This window comes from Ricinus communis, chromosome 4 (assembly GCF_019578655.1).
Source record: "Ricinus communis isolate WT05 ecotype wild-type chromosome 4, ASM1957865v1, whole genome shotgun sequence".
NCBI classification, from domain to species: domain Eukaryota; kingdom Viridiplantae; phylum Streptophyta; class Magnoliopsida; order Malpighiales; family Euphorbiaceae; genus Ricinus; species Ricinus communis.
Genome location: NC_063259.1, coordinates 24,471,082 through 24,492,981, shown reverse-complemented (window position 1 = coordinate 24,492,981; position 21,900 = coordinate 24,471,082). Strand labels below are relative to the sequence as shown.

At 33.1% G+C, this 21,900-nt stretch overlaps 3 protein-coding genes and 2 pseudogenes across 4 annotated transcripts; 2 read left to right on the top strand and 3 right to left on the bottom strand.

The window, feature by feature from the left end:
• Window positions 1–352: 352 nt before the first annotated feature.
• On the top strand, window positions 353–1,341 carry LOC8265055 (annotated as a pseudogene).
• A 404-nt stretch (window positions 1,342–1,745) lies between these two features.
• On the bottom strand, window positions 1,746–5,145 carry LOC8265054 (ADP,ATP carrier protein ER-ANT1). Its single transcript, XM_015716613.3, has 4 exons — window positions 4,999–5,145; window positions 4,324–4,607; window positions 2,753–3,124; window positions 1,746–2,309 (listed from the first exon to the last, which is right to left on the bottom strand). Exons 2-4 carry the CDS (start codon window positions 4,579–4,581, stop codon window positions 1,998–2,000), a joined length of 942 nt encoding a protein of 313 aa, XP_015572099.2. The 5' UTR covers window positions 4,582–4,607; window positions 4,999–5,145; the 3' UTR covers window positions 1,746–1,997.
• A 3,220-nt stretch (window positions 5,146–8,365) lies between these two features.
• On the top strand, window positions 8,366–13,189 carry LOC8265053 (hexosyltransferase GAUT11). 2 transcript variants are annotated; one of them, XM_002514573.4, is made up of 2 exons: window positions 8,366–9,033; window positions 11,359–13,189. In XM_002514573.4, the coding sequence occupies exons 1-2, from the start codon at window positions 8,881–8,883 to the stop codon at window positions 12,811–12,813; spliced, it is 1,608 nt and encodes a 535-aa protein (XP_002514619.2). In that variant the 5' UTR covers window positions 8,366–8,880; the 3' UTR covers window positions 12,814–13,189. The 2 variants fall into 2 exon arrangements, with proteins under 2 accessions (XP_002514619.2, XP_048228726.1); XM_048372769.1 differs by lacking the exon at window positions 8,366–9,033 and adding an exon at window positions 9,438–9,673.
• A 640-nt stretch (window positions 13,190–13,829) lies between these two features.
• Window positions 13,830–18,622, bottom strand: LOC8265052. The gene is made up of 5 exons (XM_002514572.4): window positions 18,423–18,622; window positions 17,067–18,249; window positions 14,827–14,940; window positions 14,482–14,631; window positions 13,830–14,190 (listed from the first exon to the last, which is right to left on the bottom strand). The coding sequence occupies exons 2-5, from the start codon at window positions 18,021–18,023 to the stop codon at window positions 14,056–14,058; spliced, it is 1,356 nt and encodes a 451-aa protein (XP_002514618.2). The 5' UTR covers window positions 18,024–18,249; window positions 18,423–18,622; the 3' UTR covers window positions 13,830–14,055.
• A 1,910-nt stretch (window positions 18,623–20,532) lies between these two features.
• LOC8264693 lies at window positions 20,533–21,900 on the bottom strand (annotated as a pseudogene).

The window sequence follows — 21,900 nt, the reverse complement described above, 5'->3', positions numbered from 1 at the left end:
AATAACTGTATTATGAAAATGATTATTTTTATATAATGTGGTAATTATTTCTATTATAATCTTAATTAAATATTGATGTTCAAGTATGAAAAGAAAGACGCTGCCAATTGTTGATAACTTCTTTGTGTGTGTATAAAAGCAAATCCCATTGATTTCTTCATGCATCTCACTTTAATGACTTTTTTCCAGTTAAATGGATAGAAAAGCAGGAGGAGGAGGAGGAGGAGGAGAGCCTGCACTCACCCATATTAACAAGTACAAAAAGATCATCTCAACCCTTCCCAAAATAAATGTTGGGAAATATTCTTCATCAGTACCAAGGCTTTTAGTACCAACATGATTATATTCATTAAATGATGTTAGCTCAAGAAAACTTCAAACCTCAACCTTGTGTTCTTTTCCCAAAACAGGCACAACTTGGCTTAAAGCTCTAGCTTTTGCCATTCTTACTCGCTCTCGTTTCAGCGATGTCTCCAAAAATAACCCTTTGCTCACCACTACACCACACGACTGTGTTCCCTTCGTTGAAGTTGATCATCTTCGCAACGCAGAAATTCCACTTGTTGCTACACACAGTAGTTATAATTCTTTACCCCCTTTTATTGCAGCCTCAGGTTGTAAGATTGTTTACATATGTAGGGACCCAAAGGACGTGTTAATATCTCTTTGGTATTTCCTTGGAAAATTTTCTTATGTTAACCCTGAAAAATATCCTAGTTTAGAAGAAGGGTTAGAGTTATTTTGTGAAGGATTTGTTCCTTCTGGACCTTACTGGGAACATGTCTTAGGGTATTGGAAAGCAAGTTTAGAATCCCCTGAAAGAGTGTTGCTTTTGGAGTATGAAGAGATGAAGAAGGATATTGTTTCTATTGTCAAAACGCTAGCTGAATTTATGGGCTAACCCTTTAACATAGAGGAAGAGAGACAAGGATTGGTGCAGAAGGTCATAAACCTGTGTAGTTTTGAGAATTTGAGTAATTTGGATGTCACAAAGAATGGAGAGCAGTGGCCAAATTCTCAGTTCCCTATTCCCAACAGTGTGTTCTTTAGAAAAGGTGAAATTGGGGATTGGAAGAATCATCTTACACAAGAGATGGCAGACCGCATGGATCAAATTAATGAGCAAAAACTAAGTGGCTGTTGTTTCAAATTCATGTCTCATCAATCTCATGTTTGAAGTTTTGACATATTTTTAGCTTTGTGCATCTTGTCAAAATTAAGGTCTGCTTCTTTGTTTTCTTTGATCTTTTTCCTCCATAATTTAATATATTATTACTATTATATATATCAGTTGTTAACGCAAATGAATAAAAGATCCGAATGGATGACTGTTGTTGTTGTCGTTTTGGTGCATAGATTTCAGTTTTTATTAGTAATGTGACACAGCTCCAGGCTGGCTAGATTCAGATGCTTTCAATTTGCACTAGAATTTAATAATTAATGTATTAATTTACTTCGCCTGTGGAAAGATTTATAGTATGAGAATCATACAGGCACGAGGTTGGGATACTGTGAATGGGCACTATACTTTTACTAGTGTATTATATAATATTTTAGCTGAGGAATGTTTTATATATTATTAGAATCACAACTTTCTCCTAGTTTAGACCAAACAGTGAGTCGTAACTTGCATTTAAGCATTCTCAAGATACTTTCTTTTTCTGTATTCTTTTGTTTTTCCTTTTTTGTTTACTATATTGAACTAAAACAATCATAATATCAAAAGTTTCAACACTGTTTCAAAGTAAACTAAAGATGAAGTAAATTTCTTATCCTGCTTCAACTCTGATTCTGTAAATATTATGTTACAGAAAATAATGTACATGGCAGATTCCTTTCATTGCCTTCTGCGTTGAGGGTGGAATCCGCCACTGAAGCCCATGATTTCCTTTTCCAACTCCTCTTTCCCTTCTTAATCTCATTCTTTTCACAATTATAGATGACTATTGTGTACAAGAATCAATTAGAAAAAAGAAAAAAAAAATCTTTACAAGATTTTACTTCAATAAATTCTTGCGGGAGTCGATGCCATAACCGTGACTAACTGCAATTCTCTGTAGCTGATCATAGCCTGCTAGTACTCCAGCTCCTGCAATACTGGCAAGCATATTTGCAGTAACTCCTCGGTATAGGGTCGTGAAACCCTCATGGCGAATTATCTCATGAAGTGCATGCATGGAATTGCGATACTTCAAGGGTTGTCCAGAAGTCAGCATCATTCTCCGTCTCAAAGTGTCAAAAGGGTATGCACACACCCCAGAGACTGTGGTGATGCTCCAGCCCAACAGGAAACTGGCAAAGAAATTTCCCTGCAAAATTCATAAACAGTAAACTCTCTGAGAAATCACCATTGTGAACTAGGGAGGACAGGACTCACACATGTACCCCACTTCATACACATGAACCAGAACTAAGGTTATTACTATTCATTAGGAAATGAATCGTTTGATGATATAATTGACACAATGACATCATCATTTACATGAAAACAGATTTTATTTTTTCGAATTTTGCCAATAGTCCCAAACCAGATGCTGAACCATCTAATCTAGCATTCATAAAGTCTGATACTTTGTTATGGACAATTCTCCTAGACAACTCCAAGAGTTATAGATCTCACATGAAGAAATAACTATACCAAACATCCACCAGTTATGAATCATGCTTCAGCCAAGGTGTGATCCATATTCATTTGCTCTTGAATAGATAAAGCTTCCTGCAAAGATCAACAACCAAAGGCGGAGGCACTTACCTCAAAAGGTCCCACCAAAATTATGGGCTTCATGGTGTCGTAGATGCCAAAATACATGCCACGATATATAGTAATCCCAATGATTGAAACCCCAAATCCTCGATATAGCCCTGCAATTCCATCGCTTGAAAGAGTTTTACTGTACACATCTAGTAACCCTTTGAATTGCCGTTGACCATTTATTGAACATTCCCTTGCATCGGTCCCTAGCCGGGTACGTGCATAGTCCAAATGATATAAAAGCAATGAAGTTGTTGCTCCAGCAGCACTACCTGAAGCCACATTTCCAGCAAACCTCTTTATATAACCATCCTTCTCGTTTGAATGTCCAAAAAGGCTTTTGAAATAACCTTTGAATGCGAAATTGAAAGCCTATGGACAATCGAGCATCTGTTTCAGTAATTATATTAGGCAAGATCATAAGAGGAAAATAAGACCATATACTAATAAAAGGATCAAAGAAAAAAGCAAGGTAGCGAAGGACAATAATGATTAATACGCTACTGCACTAGGGTCACACAGGCAGGCACTCACGCCTAAGGAGAATAATTGTATCTCAGTATAGTCAACAAAAGACTGCCATAGTTCAGCTCGTAGTGAAGTGCTTTGATCAGAAAATTCCACATTCAACAATGATAAGTCATAGATAGCACATTATCTGCAAAGTAGTGATCCTAATAAATAAAAGAAATGAAGGGGAGAGAGTTAAATAGGATTATAGAGTAAACAAGACAGCACTTGGTGACCTGCATAGAACGCAACAAGATCTTAGTCTCAGTAATATAGAGAATGTAGAGTGTCTCAATTCCTTGTGCATCACACTCGATGTATTTTGCTGAATGCTACCTACCCAGCTGACCATAAATTTATGTCCTCAAAGTCGAAGTATTTTGAGACTTTAAATACCAGTACTAACTAATATTTTATTTGCCTATGGGAAATATATAAGAGTTTCACAAGCTATGGGAAAATTTTTTTTAGTGTGATGCTGTTTGTTAAGTTGTCAAGACAAACTGACACACTTGAAAACAGATTTGAGTTTGGATCAGCTCAAGCTTGGTTGTTAACAAACCCCTTAATTTACAAAATTCAAGTTACTAGATTATGATCCAATTGGTTTTATTTCTTGTAAAACAGCCTATCCAATGACAGTACATTGAGCTTGAATGCAGGGCCTGCCCCATATCATGTTGTGAAGTTGCCTGGGGAAATAACACTATCATTAGCTGTTACCAAGCTCTGAAACTATTTTTATTAACTTTCACACGAGGGCCAGAGAGTTGGTTTTCCTTCTTTTCTTTTTTTGGGTAAATTAGGCTCCGACTACAGCTTGAACTCAAAACCCTACAGGTAACTCCTGTATCACTGAGCCAAAGATCATAGGTAAAGACAATCTCCAAAAAAAGTTAAGAAAAATGGTAACAATTGAGAGAATAGGCTGAACAATGATACTTGTAAAAGAGGCAACTGAAATAGTTTAACATCAAACAAGATGCAGCATAAACTAATGGCATACGGTCAAGCAACTTATCAACAAACAATTAACTGTAAGACTAAAAATAGGGAAAGACCTGAGTAGGGAAATATCGAATGACATTGGCCTGGTTACCCCTCCAGAATGACCACACTCCTTCTTCTCTAAAGACTCTTTTGAAGCAATTGCGGACACCCATATAAGGTGTTTTGAGTTGTCCCCTCTTAATCATCTCTCCTTGATTCTGTAACAGAAGCTTCACCCTCTCAACTGGAGCTGCAGCAGTCTTTGACAGCACCGCTGCTGCCCCTCCAATCACAAAATCTGCCGAAAACTTTTCGGGTTTTCTATTCATCTTCTTTATCTCCTCTCTCTCTTAGCCTGCAAAGATAACAATACCATAAATTAAACTTTTCTCGTAATAAATCGAATAACAGATTTTCTTGTCAACAAAATGATTATTTTGTTTTCAAATGAGTAATAAATTTGGGATCGAATAAAGTTATTTTATTGCTTCTAACTTAGCATCAAACACATATACTGTTGCAAGTAAAATCAAACATAGAAAAGTGAAAATGTGAAAGAAGATTATTTATAATAGAGTAACAATGAAAAGATTATATCTTTTAGAAGAAAAGTCATTCTTGGTTACACACATTCCATCAGATTAAACAAAACAATTGAAAAATGACAACTACAAATTAAACTGAACAGGATCGGGAAAAAAGAAAGCAGAAAAGAACTCCAAGATTAGAAAGGAAAAAAAATTAACCTGAGAATCAGAGGAGGTGGGAATATGGATTTTGTTGTTCTCTGATATTTTCAGGGGAGAGAGATGTGGTGTGTTGCAGCTTCCTTCGGAGATGAAGGGTGGCAGTTTTAGAGGCTTAGCTTTTTTTCTGTTGGCAAAAAGGTACATAAAAGCCCTTTACCTATTTGGAGAAAGCCAATAAAGTCCTTATTCTTCATTTTGTCTCGATCTTACCTTTAATCTTATAAAAAAAGTTCAACAAAGTTCTAATTATTAATAGGCTATCAGTAACGAGACTACTCAAAACACTACCCAACCATATTAAAACATCTACGCTCTTTTTCTTTTTCTAAAAAATAAAAAAATAACATTAAACTAATTTAATTAAAATTAAATAATAAAATTAAAAGATATTAGATTAGTTAAAAAAAAAGTTAGCCTCATTTTTTAGAAAAATATCATTTACATCAAATACCTCCACCACATATTGCTTCATTTAGTCTTTTTTTTCTTCTATCAAGTAGAAGAATATAAATCAACAATTATTCTTCTTCCATCGAGCAAGACAACAACAAAGAAAATACAGAGTCAATCAATTTAAACTAGAGGACTCAATTATTATTAAAATCAAATAACATATATGTTTTATCAAATTCAATTTAAAACTCAATATTTTAATCTTTAATCATAATTTTAATTTCAAACTTTTTTTTAAAATCGGCCATAACAATAATATGATGCAAAGTTTTACCGATAAAAACGCCACATCAATCAGCCACCAACATCACTTCCTCCACTGCTACTGCAATCGCTACAGTCTTCCTCTTCTCTCTAAATCTACGATGTTAAACACTCAATCGATTACAACTTTCGATGTATCAAATCTTGCTATCTCAAATCTCAACTCATTAAAAATTTAACAAAATAGAAATTATATGGATGAAAGCCCTAAAACAAACAAAGAAAAAATATGAAAAATCTGAAAAAAAAAAGGAAATTAAAAAGAAAGAAGATGAAACATGAAGCCACTACTACCATTTATTAGATGCTTTATTCGTACTGTGTGAGAAGAAAATAAGAGTGGGCAACTACATCACCATGGAATTTATTTTGATTCAATGTTCTTGATTGTTTTTTTCTTCTTATTATGTATATCATATTTTCTTTTATAATTTTTATACTATTTAACACAGCAAATTTCTCTAATAATTTAACTTTAATTTAAAGAAAATAGTAAAAAGGAAATAGGTTTCATCATATAAGTGGTGCAAAATTAGATGGACCCCGTCACTTCCTGAAATATTGACGGGTTAGCTGTTTGGGCTTAATTGAACTTTGTTACAAAGCTTTAGGTTGTAATTGAGACAAAAAAGAAAAAACAATGAGCTGTTTAATTGGCTTTCCCTAAATAGGTGAAGGACTTTTTTCTGTACCTTTTATCTTATTAAAAAAAATATCAATGGCTTATATGGCTTGACGCAGGAAAATACGACTAATTTTGGAGATATTAATTTAATTAATACTACTAACTTGATTGTTGTCACAGTGGAAGATTATTTATCAATTAAAACTCCATTCCAAATTAATTTTTTTAAAAATATATAAATTAATGATTTCTTCAAAAAAAAAAAAATTAAACAAAAAGAAGATTAAAGTTACTTTTTTTCTAGACATCCACCAGCAGTCTAAAATAAACACTAACTTGTATTAAGAATAAGAAGTAGAACGAAAGGCAAAGGTAAAAAAGAGGCCTGAAAATGTAGGAACAGCCTTAGTTTCTTGGTTCGTGTAAAACCTAAACAAGTACATGTGATGTGTAGTCGGGCCCTGGTGAAATTAGTTAATGACATGTCTCCTACTTCACAGTTGGTATGACAATAAAACATATCCTCCTGCTCTGGCCATGTAAAAAAAATAAATAAAATGAAATAAAATAAAAATTGCTGCCTGAAAACTATACCCTTTTCTGAGCACATCATTCTTTCTTTGACAAAGATTCTGTAGCTCTTCTGGTTTTGTTATTAAAGTGCAGGAGACTGGGAGAGTCATCTCTTCTAAGTTTCATGTTTTAGTTAGAATTCGTGGGCGAAATTTAATGAAGTTTTGGTCCTGTGATTGCCACCATCGTATCCATAGTAAACTGTTAAGGAAGGAGACAAGGACTGCCCAAGAACATATACATGAGTGAAGCAAGACACAACAAGATGCTGCTGCCAACTCTTTTTAATGCAAATGTAAAGTGCACTCTTCTCTCTTTAATAAAGTCCAGCATCACGAAAGATAATCAAAGGTGAAAAACGAATGAAAACCTCCATTATGATGAATTGCTGGATCTGATATAATCACCGAAAAGCCTCTATTATAATAATCGCCTTAAGATTTAAAATCTGTATTCTTGAGATTCTAAGGTGATAAAGAAAAGAAATACAAGGAAATCTGTTACACCTCATAATAGGGGAGAGAAACTAAAGAACAAAGGACTAAGCAAAAAGGTCTCCTAGAAAAAAGACCCTCAATGCTGAAATGCACTAAAAAAGAAAAGACTAAAACTGAAATATGAAAGGGGAATGGTTAAAGAGAGGTTGGAGAGAACAGGCCGACACTTGACAGTGACACTTACAACACAACTGACTACCCTTCTATTGTACTCACTTTATCAGTACCCTTTCCATCTTTTGAGCAAATGGTGTTTTTATTTATTTATTTTTAAATTGTGTGAGAAGATGGAGATTGGAATTTGAGACATCCATTCGAGCGGAATTTCTATTTTATAATTGGAAAGTCAAATTAATTATTCATAAAAAGAAAATACAATGTTAACCCTAGAAGCTAGCTTGATCCACATTTGAGTTTTCTCTTAATTTCTTGATGTAGACTTAGAACCATAAGCCAATGTTCTTCTGTAAGAAAAAAAATATAATTTTGGGCCTCTTTCTCTGATCATTCTTTTGTCTGTCTTATATTTTATTGGACCGGTATAATATTTTCACATTATGGTTCCTTAATCTTATAAACAAGGAAATAAGTAAAATGATTAATTAGGAGTAACATTTTGATATAGTTTTCTCATATTCCGGCCTCATTCATCAAGGTTGATTTGATGGATAGATGTAAAGAGAGCTTTTTTCTGGAAGAAAAATCAATTTTTACTATGTAGCATATCCTTTAACAAATATATCAAATGAAATTAATTTAGGAATGAGTGAGACATTCAAATCTCATCAATTTATGGGTTCTATCAACAAATAGTGACCAAAATGTATATAATTAGTAGTAATTGTATCAAAGATAATATTGGCTTCCATAATTTGAAAGATTCATTAATTTTGGACAAAGAAAATATATATAGTAATAGAATCGAAGTTCAACATTTCTTATTTAAGCAATTATCACCACATGCTTTCATGTGCTTCCTTCTCCAACGAAAAAGAAAAAAAAGAAAAGAACTTCAGTCTCAATATATTATATTACAGCATCACATTCAAAAACAAAAAGAATCCATCTTTCATCTTTGGTTAAAAATCTAAAATTTCTTTTTGAAGTCTCTTTCTTTACTATTCATACACTCATTTTCACACAAAAACAAAACCTAGACTAGATCACCACCCATCACTCTTTTTGTTATTGGTTAACCCACTCATTCTCTTATCTTGGCTTCAACTCTTTTCTTTTTCTTGTTTCTTGATCATTGCTCTTTCTTGTTATTGGTTCTTTCACAATTCTTGATTGTGTGTAACTATGTCTATGTATTATGTTATGGTGAGCTGAACGGTGGCAGTGACGTTTATGTGAATTGTTTATTATTTGACTGTAGTATTTACTATAGTAATAATCCTGGGATATGCCAAGATTTCAAATCTTGAATCTTTGGTGGTAAATTGTGGAGAGAGGATCAAGTAAAAGATGCGGAGGCGGGCTGCCGACGGCCGGCGCTCGGTTAGAAGGAGGTTATCACAGTGGATCTGGGCTCTTCTTGGCATGTTCTTGATTGCTGGTCTTGTTTTGTTTGTCTTTCACCATCATCATGATGAGGATCAGGTTAACCAGCCCCTACAGGTAATCTTATAATCATTTCGTCCTTCCGTATATTGAATTTATTGCGATTTTGAAAATTCCCATTTGATCTTCACCTTAGGTAATTTTATCTAATTGATAGGACATGTTAGTCTTATGTGTAATTTACTACTTTGGATGCTTTGTTTTTCTACGAACTGTATGCTTTTGTAATGCAGTTTTAGCTAGTTTGATATCTATATTAGCTGAGTTACTATATTATTTCTTTTGAGTTGATTACGTGACAGTTGGATGTTGATTTCTGTTTAGTTGACTTGCTTCACATTTAGTGTGAGACAGGTTCTTTGGTGGTTGGGAGGTATGTCTATTCTTCTCAATTGGGTTTACTGTTTGTTTTATAGGGAGAATCAGAGAAGAAAAGGATCAGTTGCGGCTAATTTTACTGGCCTGATGTGCTTCTTAGTTAGAAACTTAGGATGGTATTCTTGAAACTGTTTTTGGATTTTTATTATATAGAAAGAGTATTATTTTTGTACTCCACCAGCACTAGTGTAAGCATATAGGAGTTCAAATTGAAGCCCTCGCGTCTTTGTCATTGATTATATCCAAAGTCTTGGAGAGCAAGTTGAGCAGATCACAGATGTTTCTAAGCTTTTGACATGTGATTTTGCCATGTTTTCAGGTTTGTAGCTCACCTTGCCTTATAGCTTGACTTATAGTGATGTTAGTTACATGGAGCTAGTATTAACCTGAAAATACTGAGGAAATGTCATTCTTTTTCCCATTGTAGTACTTCATGTTAATAGAAAGGGAAAGAGGTTTAGACCTTACGCTATCTACAAAGATTATTTGTTCACAACTATTTTGTTCGTTTCTTTTGTACATGCAATTATCTTAGCCTATTTAGGGATCATTATAATGGACTAAAGTCATGTAATACACATGGATAAACTTGGTTGACTCTACTGAAATTGAAAGGTATTTATGTTTCCTTGTTTTGGGAGATCTAGATTCAGAAACCTTATGCTTTGTTGTGGTTTACTGGTGCAATCATGAAGCTCAAGAACAATTAATTTCAGAGAATCGAGAAAGTAGAAAAATTGATAGATTTTCTATGGCACTTGTTTGGGATATTATTTGAGTTAATTACCAGCTGGACCAGAGTATATAACATTTAGGTTCAAGAGCATAATTTTGATTTCGAGATTTTCCGGAATGGGCTGTTGGAATGTCCTAGAGTTTTATTTTGTGAATTGAGTCTTAATTTTTCAGTCCTTAGTGGGGAAAATATTAATGCTCTTAGTTCTTTATGGAAGTCCAAATCATTAACAGGATCCTAATGGACAAGCTTAATCAATTTAAGACAATCACATACCCTGTGAAATGATACTTATGCACTATATGGGGGGGTATGCACCACATACTATCTCCGTCTTTTTATGTTAATAACCTTCAGTCTTCTAAATCATTCCATTTTTCTACCTCTATAATCTTTCTTTTGGTTAACTGAGGGTATTCAGTTTAAACCCAAAACCTGATGAAACCATTTTAACTCAATAATTTTGTTATTTATGTTTTTGGTTTTAGTTTCTTTAACATTCATGTTCAACCCACCCAACCAACCCTAAATCTCTAAATGAAGGGGTTATTTTTTCTTTTCTTTTCTTTTCCCAACTATTACAGCTCAGCTTCTCCTTTTATACTGGTGTGAGACCTAACCAATCAACCAAAGTTCAATGATTTATTTGCTGAATTCAGACAATTGCGAACAAGTTCAATAATCAAACCAATTCCTTCATGTAAGACCTTACTTTTTTATCGATGTATCGTTTTACAGGCTGTTTGAAATGATCATCCCCATTGGAAGATGACAAGGTTTTCACTAATCATTAGGCTCATGATGCCGAGAGCTTTAGGTCAAAGTGTAGCACTGTCCTGCTTCTTTTACTAACATTGACATTTCTATCATTTTGGGCAAGTGGAGTTTCTTTTTTTGAATTTGTTCATGGTCATGATACAAATAATAAGATCCTGTATCACTTATGTTCCTCCTCATCCCCTGATTGAAGAAGACTTCGAATGGTTGCAATATAATTTATTTATTGTGCATGTCTGAAATGCATCAGGTTCAAAGGCTACACAGTGGGGTTTCTCTTGTTTTTTGGATTTCTCCAGCTAGTAAACAGTAGACAATAAGGAATATCTTTCATGCCTGACAATTCGGCTTCATTAAGAGACAGTTGTCAGTTGAAATGCATTTGAATCTCATGTCATATCTGAAGACAATTGATAATGTCCACTTGGTTGTATGCATCATTGGCATAATTTTATGTTAAATGTGGACTTAAATCTGCTCTTCTCTTTCAGGAGAACCATGCAAGACCAGAGCCAGTTAATCGTGAAGGTTTGAATTTTACAAAGGAAATATTAAGTGCGACCTCATTTTCAAGGCAGTTGGCTGAGCAAATTGCACTTGCCAAGGCTTATGTCATTATTGCAAAGGAGCATAATAATCTTCACCTTGCTTGGGAGCTGAGCAAACAGATTAGGAGTTGCCAACTTTTGCTTTCAAAAGCTGCCATGACGGGGGAGCCCATAACACTGGAAGAAGCGGAGCCACTAATCAGTAGCCTATCATCTCTAATCTTCAAGGCGCAAGATGCTCACTATGATGTGGCAACAACCATAATGACAATGAAATCACATATTCAAGCCCTTGAAGAACGTGCAAATGCAGCAACAGTTCAGAGTGCAGTGTTTGGGCAATTGGCAGCTGAAGCTCTACCCAAGAGCCTCCATTGCCTGATAGTAAAGCTCACAACTGATTGGCTTAAGAAGCCGCTCCTTCAAGACCTTGCAGAGGAGAAGCGAAATTCTCCAAGACTTATGGATAACAATCTCTACCATTATTGCATATTTTCAGATAATGTACTGGCTACCTCTGTAGTTGTCAACTCCGCAATCTCCAATGCTGACCATCCAACGCAGCTAGTCTTCCACATAGTCACAAATGGAGTCAGCTACGGAGCTATGCAGGCTTGGTTCCTCAGTGATGACTTTAAAGGGGCCACTATAGAAGTGCAGAATGTGAAAGAGTTCTCATGGTTAAATGCTTCTTATGCTCCTGTTGTCAAACAGCTTCTTGCTGAAGATTCACGGAGCTATTACTTCTCAGGCTATCAAGATATGAAGGTTGAGCCAAAACTGCGGAACCCTAAGTACCTGTCTTTACTGAATCATCTTCGCTTTTACATCCCCGAAATCTATCCTCAACTTGAAAAGATAGTTTTTCTTGATGATGATGTTGTAGTCCAGAAGGATCTAACACAACTGTTTTCGTTGGATTTGCATGGAAATGTCAATGGAGCTGTTGAAACTTGTCTTGAAGCATTTCATCGTTATTACAAGTATCTCAATTTCTCGAACCCAATCATCAGCTCAAAGTTTGATCCCCAGGCATGTGGTTGGGCATTCGGTATGAATGTTTTTGATCTGATTGCTTGGAGGAAGGCAAATGTGACTGCACAGTATCATTACTGGCAGGAGCAGAACGTTGATCGAACATTATGGAAGTTGGGAACACTTCCTCCAGCTCTTCTAGCATTTTATGGCTTAACAGAGCCGCTTGATCGAAGATGGCATGTGTTAGGATTGGGATATGATACGAACATTGACAACCGTCTAATCGAGAGTGCTGCAGTTGTCCATTTTAATGGGAACATGAAGCCATGGCTGAAATTGGCCATTGGCAGGTACAAGCCCCTGTGGGAAAGGTACATAAACCAAAGTCGCCCATATTACCAAGATTGTGTCACAAGTTAAACTGTAGCTGCTTATTGATTATTGATAGTTTATGTGGTCTTCAATATTTATACACCTCTCAACTGGTGATCACATTATTGTAGAGTCAGAAGTAGAAAATTTTGACTTCGGTAGGAGTTTTGTTTTCTTTACTCTTGCTCCTTTTTCTTCATAGTTTCTCAAAAGGAAAAAAAGAAAAAAGCAACAAGTTTTATACATTGGAGAATTTAAATTTACTAGGTGAAGAGGTGTGGAGAATTCATTTTTGGCTGATGGGGTTTGCCTCTCCCCTTCTGCAACCTGTAGAATTATTTTGTCCCTAGGGATTCTTGTAATAATTTTTCAGCTATTTTGGGTTATAATGTAATTGGATGCAGACAAATTTTTTTCCTGCTTATTTCCCCCTCTTTGAACATAAATCATATATTCTTTTTCTTTAATATTACTATGAGAATTCTTAAAATGCAAGAACATTGATTTCTGTAGTTTGTTCTTTAATAACGGGTTCCTTTAATAAACCTTCCCTGCAATTCGTGCATTTCTTCAGCTTGGGAACTGCTTCATTTTACTGATTTAGCAAATTTTGATTGCATAGTTCAGCAATTAAGCTTGCAAGATACTATCATTTTCACCATGTTATGGAGTTCATGACTCAGGGTTCCTTCAACTTTCAGAAATCAGATACATGAAAAAGTATTGGTGTCGCCATAGCAAACTAGTGTGCGCTTCAGAAGCCCCAAAGAAGTGAGGATTCCTACTCCCAAGTGTTTCAGCACTGCTTCTGTTCTTGTTACCCAATCAGCCATCTTAAACTATTTTGCAGATTCGATATTCATATACCTGCCTCGAAAAGCTTCCTTTATCCATAAACTGCATTAATATGCTGAAGAATCACAGACAAAAGGAAAATGCTATTCCCATCTTCAGGCAGTCAAAAGAACAGTATGTTTGAACAGAGAGCATACAGAACATGACAGTACTAGTTAGACCTGCATCTTCGTTTCCCCACCTCTTTTGCTATGAAGCTTCTTAAGAACTATGTGAAATCATAAATACATGAAATTGGGTTTCATACAATTATTCAGCTAAATGGTGGATGAAAGATTTATGTGTATAAATATACCAGTCAAAAGATAACCTAATGGCTTTGCCATGCCCAAAATTTTTTGGACAGCATATGCTCAACTTATACAACGGAAAGATTAGGGAAGATTCTCAAAATCTGTAAATGATTTTTAATCACAATTTAGTTGTTGCATCATGTCACAGCATGAATTTCTCTTTTGCACGAGAAATAAGCTTAAATTTCTCCTCTGCTTCAATTTGTTGGCGGATGTCGCTTCTTGATGCTCGATCTGGGTGGAACCTAAGCAGAGCTTGTTTATAAGCAGTTCGTACCTGGAAGATCATTAAATGATTCATGACAGGATCCAAAAATTAACCAGAGAGGGAGAAGGAATTAAGAGGAATCTGAAAAGAAAAGAAAAGAAAAGAAAAGAAAAGAGTACAAATGGCAAGCATAACAAGCATTCCAAAGTATGATACCAAGATCACCAATTCCTTTTTATGAGAACAGGAAATGTGAATCATAACAAATGACTATGGTATTACATATCTTATGGAAAGTCTTAAACAACGGGGTAAGACATGTCCAAATATAAAAAGAAATAGGGCACTAATGCAACTCACCTCAGTAGAAGAAGGGTAAAAACCACCTCCAATATCAATTCCAAGGCCACGAAGAAGTGAAGCCATATCTGTACAATTAGCTTCCAGTTTATCCAGTTCCCTCCTCACCTCAATTCGAAGCTGCTCTTTCAAATTCAGAGTTTCCTCATCCTGAGGTTGGTATCATCAATTGTAAAAATATAAATCATGCTGAGTATAGAAATGCAATAGAAGAACTGAACTCTCTAATGGAAAAATAGATGATGAAGTTGTGAAAATGGATAAGAATTATGACAAATGGGCAATAATAAAGGAATGGTAAATATTAACCAAAAAAATGACACAAAGGGGGTGTTAGAATCCAACCTTTTTCTGTGCCTCTCGAACCTCTTCCACCCGCTGTTTTTGCCTTCTCTCTGTTTCTAATAGACGTTGACTTTCAGCCTTTCTTCTCTTGCGCAAGCGCCTTGCTTCTTCTGCCTGTAAAATTGTAGGATTAGTCTTTCATATGGAGGACCTCTCTCTCCACTACTTAAATAGTATATTAGTTTCTTGTAGTCAACCTGGATTCGGTCCAAGAGTTTAACTTAGCTAATTTCATATCATTCATCAGCTGGAAAAACATAAAGACAACACCCAGAAGAACTAGGTTGGCACAACTCATGGCAAGAATAAATCAATGTCATGTCAGTTAACCTTTCAATCAAATTTCCTCTACAAATTTATTACAGTATCCTGCCACTGCACTTTTGCTACATAGGAGGCATCACATGCCATGTTTTTGAGAAAAAAATGCGCCAAAATCCATAGATGCTAACAGTTGAAGGTTCAAATTTAGGCAGCATCTTACTTAAAAGACTGGTAAACACAAATTCTGAGGTAAATCATCAATAAAATCAGACACCTCATCAACCAATAGTCCTATTTTTAACTGCATTATCAACCATTTTGCAGGAAACTCTAATATTCTGGTAACGGATAGAACAATTGTAATTAAAAGTCTAGCAGCTGGGATCAATTGGCTGCTCCAAGAGCTTCAGACAACTTGTTAACAATAAGTAAAAGAAATAACTTTGACTATGACCACATAGATTATTATAATGTAAAGACATAAGACGGGCTCTGTGTTGAGCATTAGATAGTTTACAGTCAATCTATGTTACATGTTCTGAGGCAAACTACTAATTTCAACTATTTCCCAATGATATCAGAGACAAAGAAACTCTATATGGAAACAACAAAATTTGCATGAATCAAGAATCAATACTTCAGGGTATTCTACTGCACATTTAGGGGTGCAAACCAATCTATAATATAAATATAAAGTAGACCAAGTTTTTCCATGAGGCTCCACTTGACAACATTTTATAAAGCCACATCATATAGAGTTTCAATTAAAAAAAAATGTGACTTTGATGTGGTTATATAATAATTTATTATAACATCAAATACTAATCAAATAAAATGATAATACTAAATGCATTCTAATATTAAATACTAATAAAATAAAATGATATAATATAATTAAGTGCTTATTGAAATAAAATGATAACTAAATATAATTAAAAAATTAGTGATTATATAATACTACTTATTTACTATATATATCTATTATTTTATTATTATTTTTATTATTCTTCTATAACCATTAATTTTAAAATTATTAAAGTAAAATGGTAATATTAAGTACTTAAGTAAAATATAACTAAATACAATTATTTTTTTATAATAATATATTTATAATTAAAATAAGATACTTTAAACTAAAAATTTAAACCATAAAATTATCAATAATTGTGCATTAACACAAGTAAATTGCTAGTGCTTTAAAAAGTAGACCTATTACCTATCCTACTTAAATCAGAGGTCGATTACCAAGCATCTTTAGCTTGTATCAGCAACTCATTCACCTGTTCATGACTAATTCAATCCAACCTGGTTTAACATTGAAGAAGCATGGAAGTATAGAAAACAGGCAAAGTAAAACCATGTTTCTTAGTTTTATGGGTCAAACTTGACTAGTCAATCATACACTTGAATGCAGATATGCCATTATTTATAAGAGTGCTCTAAAAGAGAAATGCAAATTTTGGGGAGATTACAAAAATTATTGGTATTTTTTTTTTTAATTGTAATTCCCATAATTTGTGATATTGGAGCCTCAGGCAGAGCTTGGCTGGCAAATGGACAGACCACACTTGATAACAAGTAGTGGTTTGAGGTAGATGAATGATGATAATCATCATTTTAAATGTTGCCACACTCCTGCTGTCTAAAAGGTTCTATCAACTTCATCAAAATTGGAGGCAAGAACTCCTTTACTTCAAAATCTCCATTTCATTAATCAAATAAAGTCATATTTATTTGGGTAAAAAAGTGTGGAACTTCACAAAGGAAATAAGATGATCTAATGCAAGAAGATGAAATGCAAAATTGACGCCAATTCTTTTCTCTTTAAAGTTAATTCCGAGACACAAGTAGAAAGTATATTGAAACTGGTATAATTCTTTAGTGTGCCCTTACCAGAGAAGCTAAAATTACAGAGTAAGAGAAACCAAAAAAACATTGAAAGGTAGCTAATTAGAGACATTAATAAGAAAACATACCTGAATTTGTAGCTCTCTCTGTCTGGATGCCCATTCTTCTTCTTGAGCACGTCTATAGGCATCAGTTTTTTTGAGCATTTCTCTATCACCAATTATATAATTTTGGACATCAGATAGACCACCATTTGAAACAAGTGGAAGAAGATCCAATCTGACCTGTGATTCAGAATGTGCATAATGTATGGAAGTAGTCTCATTCATTGCTTGAGTGTTGCAAAAAGAAGATTTTGTACACATCTCCTGCAGGACAGTCTCTTCAAAATCCTTATGTTGACTCTTTCCATCTGACATAAGATTAGAAGAATCAGGTCGTGCATTTTCACCAACGCAAGCAGATTGATTGAATTTATCATTGTCATGATTACTATTGCTGTTAGATGTTCGTGCTTCGGCTGTTATATCAACACTCACATTCATTTGAGAGTCATCATTACATCTTGCAGGGCCATCCTCACCCTGAAAACCAAATTGCCCTTTTGTGACGTTGTCAAACATTTTCTTCCTAAGGGAAGCCTGTTCCCACTGCTGACGAATATTTCCCTGAAAATCTTCCTCAATATAACAATCTGAATCATCATTTTCAGATGATATAGTAGAGGAGACCTTTTGGTGACTAAGAGATGATATTTTTCTGGAGCAGGCATCCCAGCACTTTGACAACTTCGAGAAAAACTTCCTTCCATCTTCAAAACCATCATGAGCATTGCCACAATTACCACTGTCATCGTCATCATCATCAATGCAAATAACATCACCACATACATGAGCTTTATCCTTCCCAGATGTACTAGCATCAAGAGAGGTCCATTCTGAGGGCTTTGGGGCATCAATAATAATAACATTAAAGTTTGTGTCACCGTCAATATCAATGAAATCACTGGCTTTTCCCTTTGACTTGCACCTTCCCAAAGCTCTCTTCCGAAAATCACTTTTTCGCTGAGATTGACCCTTTGACATCTTTAATTTTTCTACAGATATATATTTTTTTTTACTTTCTCCATTTTACGATGACAACCTGAAATACAATTTTTTTTCTTTCCCCATCTTTTTCGACAGATATCCTGCCTCAGTCCTTGGAATAATTAGACATTCACTCCAACTTCCCACAACAATCCACCGAACTAAACATCTACTTATGATCTTGATATGCTCTGCTAGTGATAAAAGTTATAATTTCTGCAACCTAAGTTACACATGAACGATACAATCAGTGCTAAAATGAGAAACACGATTGAAAATTAGATAAAAATTAAAACCATCCACAAGGATTTTTTCTAAATCATCACTAAATTATCTACCAAAACTAACATTGAATTCGAATTGAAATGAAACAGATAAAGAGAACGGGAAACTTACCAGAAGTCTCGTAAAATCCTTGAATTTAATGATGTGATTTAGGGTTTTGCTAGACGCGTGAAATAAATAATCAACGTGGCTATCTCTTACCTTCTGATAGAAAGTCAAGCACTTTTTTTTTTTTTTTTTTGGGAAGAAGAATTTCTGGCTACTTGCTTGCTTCACTTTTCTTTCTCTTTGGCTTGAAAATTTCGTTTATTTTATTTATACCTTTCTCGTTTCGGACTTGAAAAGATTAAACGAAAAAACAAAAGAAAAAAAGAAAATACTCTTCAAAAAATTTAAGAAAAATAGCGTTAAATTAAAAAAAAAAAAAAAAAAACGAGAATTCTTTTTAATATTAAAATAGAAACTTTCTACACAAAAAGGTTAAACTATATTTGTTTTTCGTTTTTATGAAAATATCAAATGTACTTTTAAATTCTCGTATGTATAAAATATAAAAATGAATAAATTAAATATTAAATTCTTTTCTTTGCTATCCACTTCCAAAATGATTTTGCCTCACTTGTTGTAATTCACCGGAACCAACCTCCTTTACCTCACTTCTAAATTGTTGGAACCCACCTCCAATTGTATAATAGTAAATCTTTCGCCAGATGTCGTCTAATTCCAATATTCCTTTTTTCTAGCCACATTTTTTAAAAAATTGCTTTTACAATTTTTTTTTTAATTTTTCTAATTTTTTATTTATACAATTTATTTTACTAAATTTATGCTAAAAAATAATATTAAAAATATATCTAAGAAGTACCGAAATAAAATTATTTTAATTTATATTTTTACGAAATAAACTAAATGAGGTAGAATTTTTTTGTTATATATATATTTTAGAACTAATAAAAAGATTAAAAATATATTTAAAGTTACCAAAATATATTATTTTAACTTATATTATTATAAAATTAGTCAAATAAAATAGATTTATTATTTTTATTTTATAATTTATTATTTTTTTTAAATTTTATTGAAAAATAATATTAAAAATACTAAAATGATATTTTTTTAATTTTTATTATTATCAAGTCAATCAAATGAGAAAGATTTATTGCTTTTATTTTATATTTTTATATTTGATATTTATAAATTAAATAATATTATGAATTTTTTATAATATATTTTAATAACATGATAATGTGTATGTTAAAAAATATATCTATGATATAAAAATATACTAAAAACACATTTTAAAATATATAAAAATATGATTAAAATTAAACTAAAAAATTTAGTTAATAGCACTAATAAAAATAATAATTTTATGTTTATAATAGCCATTTAATTTTTTTTATAATAATGAAAATATATATAGAAATAAATGATGAAAATAATATTATAATTTTATTAAAAACATAATACTAATAATATACTATAGTAGCGTGTAGTTTCAAAAGCAAAAATCATATAAATAAAAAATTTAGGTGATAAAAAATTTTATTTTCGGCTATTTTACATCCAATTTGCTGTATATTGGTAAAAAGCCACTTTCAGTATTTAGACGGGCTCAAAGGCCAATCACAAAGAAAGGGCGTGAGGTAAGGCCAATCATATATAAGATAAATAAATATGAAAAGTATATATTTATCAACTTTAATTTTTTAAGTATTTTATTGTACTAACAAGTTGTCATAGTTCCATATAATAATTATTTAAAAGAAATCAAATTATTAAAATTTTTGCTATTTGTTATTATTACTTTTTAATTTCATATACATATAAATTAAAATATTTTTATAATTATTAAGGACCATGTCACAAATTTATTTTAGCTTTTTTTATTATTCAAATTTAAAATTTTTATTCTTTTACTATTTTATTATTATTAATATTTATTTATTTATATAAATATAAATATAAATATATATATTTAATTATAAAAATGATAAAAATTATTATTAATATGTAACAATTATAACAATTATAATACTTATTATAATTAATTTTTAAGAATATAATAGTTTTATATTTAAATACATAAAAAAATTTATATTTATTATTAGCATCTAACATTACATCTAATTTTTTTAATAAATATTATAATTAACACTTTTATAAATATTATAATTAATATTTTTATAAATATATTATATATTATTTTCATTGAAAAACAACATATGATATGATTTTATAAAACTAGCGGAGCTTCATGAAAAAATTTAATTATTTTTATTTATATATTATATAGATGATTTATTATTCCAATTGTTCCACTGACATCAACTATGCATTACATTTTCAAAGAACAGATTGAAGTGGGGAACCCAAAAAGAGAAAAAAAAATGAAAAACAAAAACAAATACAAACAAACCAGGTGTTTCACACAATGTGAAGCACCTAAAGTCCAGTGGCTACATTCGCTAACTTATTGGCATAGGAAAAGACTTTTTCTATACAGAGTGATTTTGTCTCTGTATATGAGTAATCTAGGCATCTTGATCAGGAAGAGACGTTAATGTCAAACCTGAACCGCTTAATTTCTGCTCAAAAATCCTGTCGATGCGAGCTCCCATTTCTGGTGTTAAATGATTGACCCAATCTCCTGCCTGGCCGTTCCTGAAGTATACATGATTTGGAATCGCCAATGTTGTGTTCTCTCTGTGCCTGCCATTTTTATTCACCTCAAGATTGCTCAGATTCTCAAAGCTACATATGTTTGTAACCTTTTGCATAACCCCTTTTTCCTCTTCCTCCAAGCTAAAAGGATACCCATGAACTGTGCTAATTTCTTGACGTAAAAACTTGGGTATTTCTTCATTTCTTCATATTTCAAGAAGAGCACCTTGTCAGGATATTCTACGCTTGCCTTCCAATATCCTAACACATGATCCCAATAGGGTCCACAATGCGCAGTTCCTTTGCAGAACAACTCAAATGCATCTTCTTTAGGAATTGGTTCAATATTCTTGGATATCAGCTGCTTGGCCACAAAGTACCATAAAGAAACAAATACATCCTTTGGATCCCTGCAAACGTAAACAATTTTACAGCCAGAATCAAGAATTGTTTTTGGTAAAGAAATATAAGGAACGTGTGTAGCCACAAGTGGAATTCCTGAGTCACGATCGCTGGAATCTTTTGCAAGATCAAGTTCCAAGAATGGAACACATTCATGTGGAACCTTCTTGAGCAAAGGGTTTGTGGAATTATCAAAGACACCTCGTGTAACAATCGCAAAAGTAAGAGCCTTGAGCCATGTTGTGCCAGTTTTTGGACAACTGGCTACAATTATATCATTGGGTTTGAGCCTTGAAGTGTTCCTGAGCGGACATAACTCCTTCCGCGAATGATTCATAGTACCAAAAACCTTGGTACTTGTACATGTAATTCCTTGTATCCCAACCTTTTTCTTTTGGGAAACTGGAGATTATCGCTTGGTATTTGTTAATACAACCATCATTAGGCAAAGAGGATTCCATGAAGAAAGCTGTACTCAATAATTATGAAATCTATTTGACATTAATGGATGAACATTGTGCCA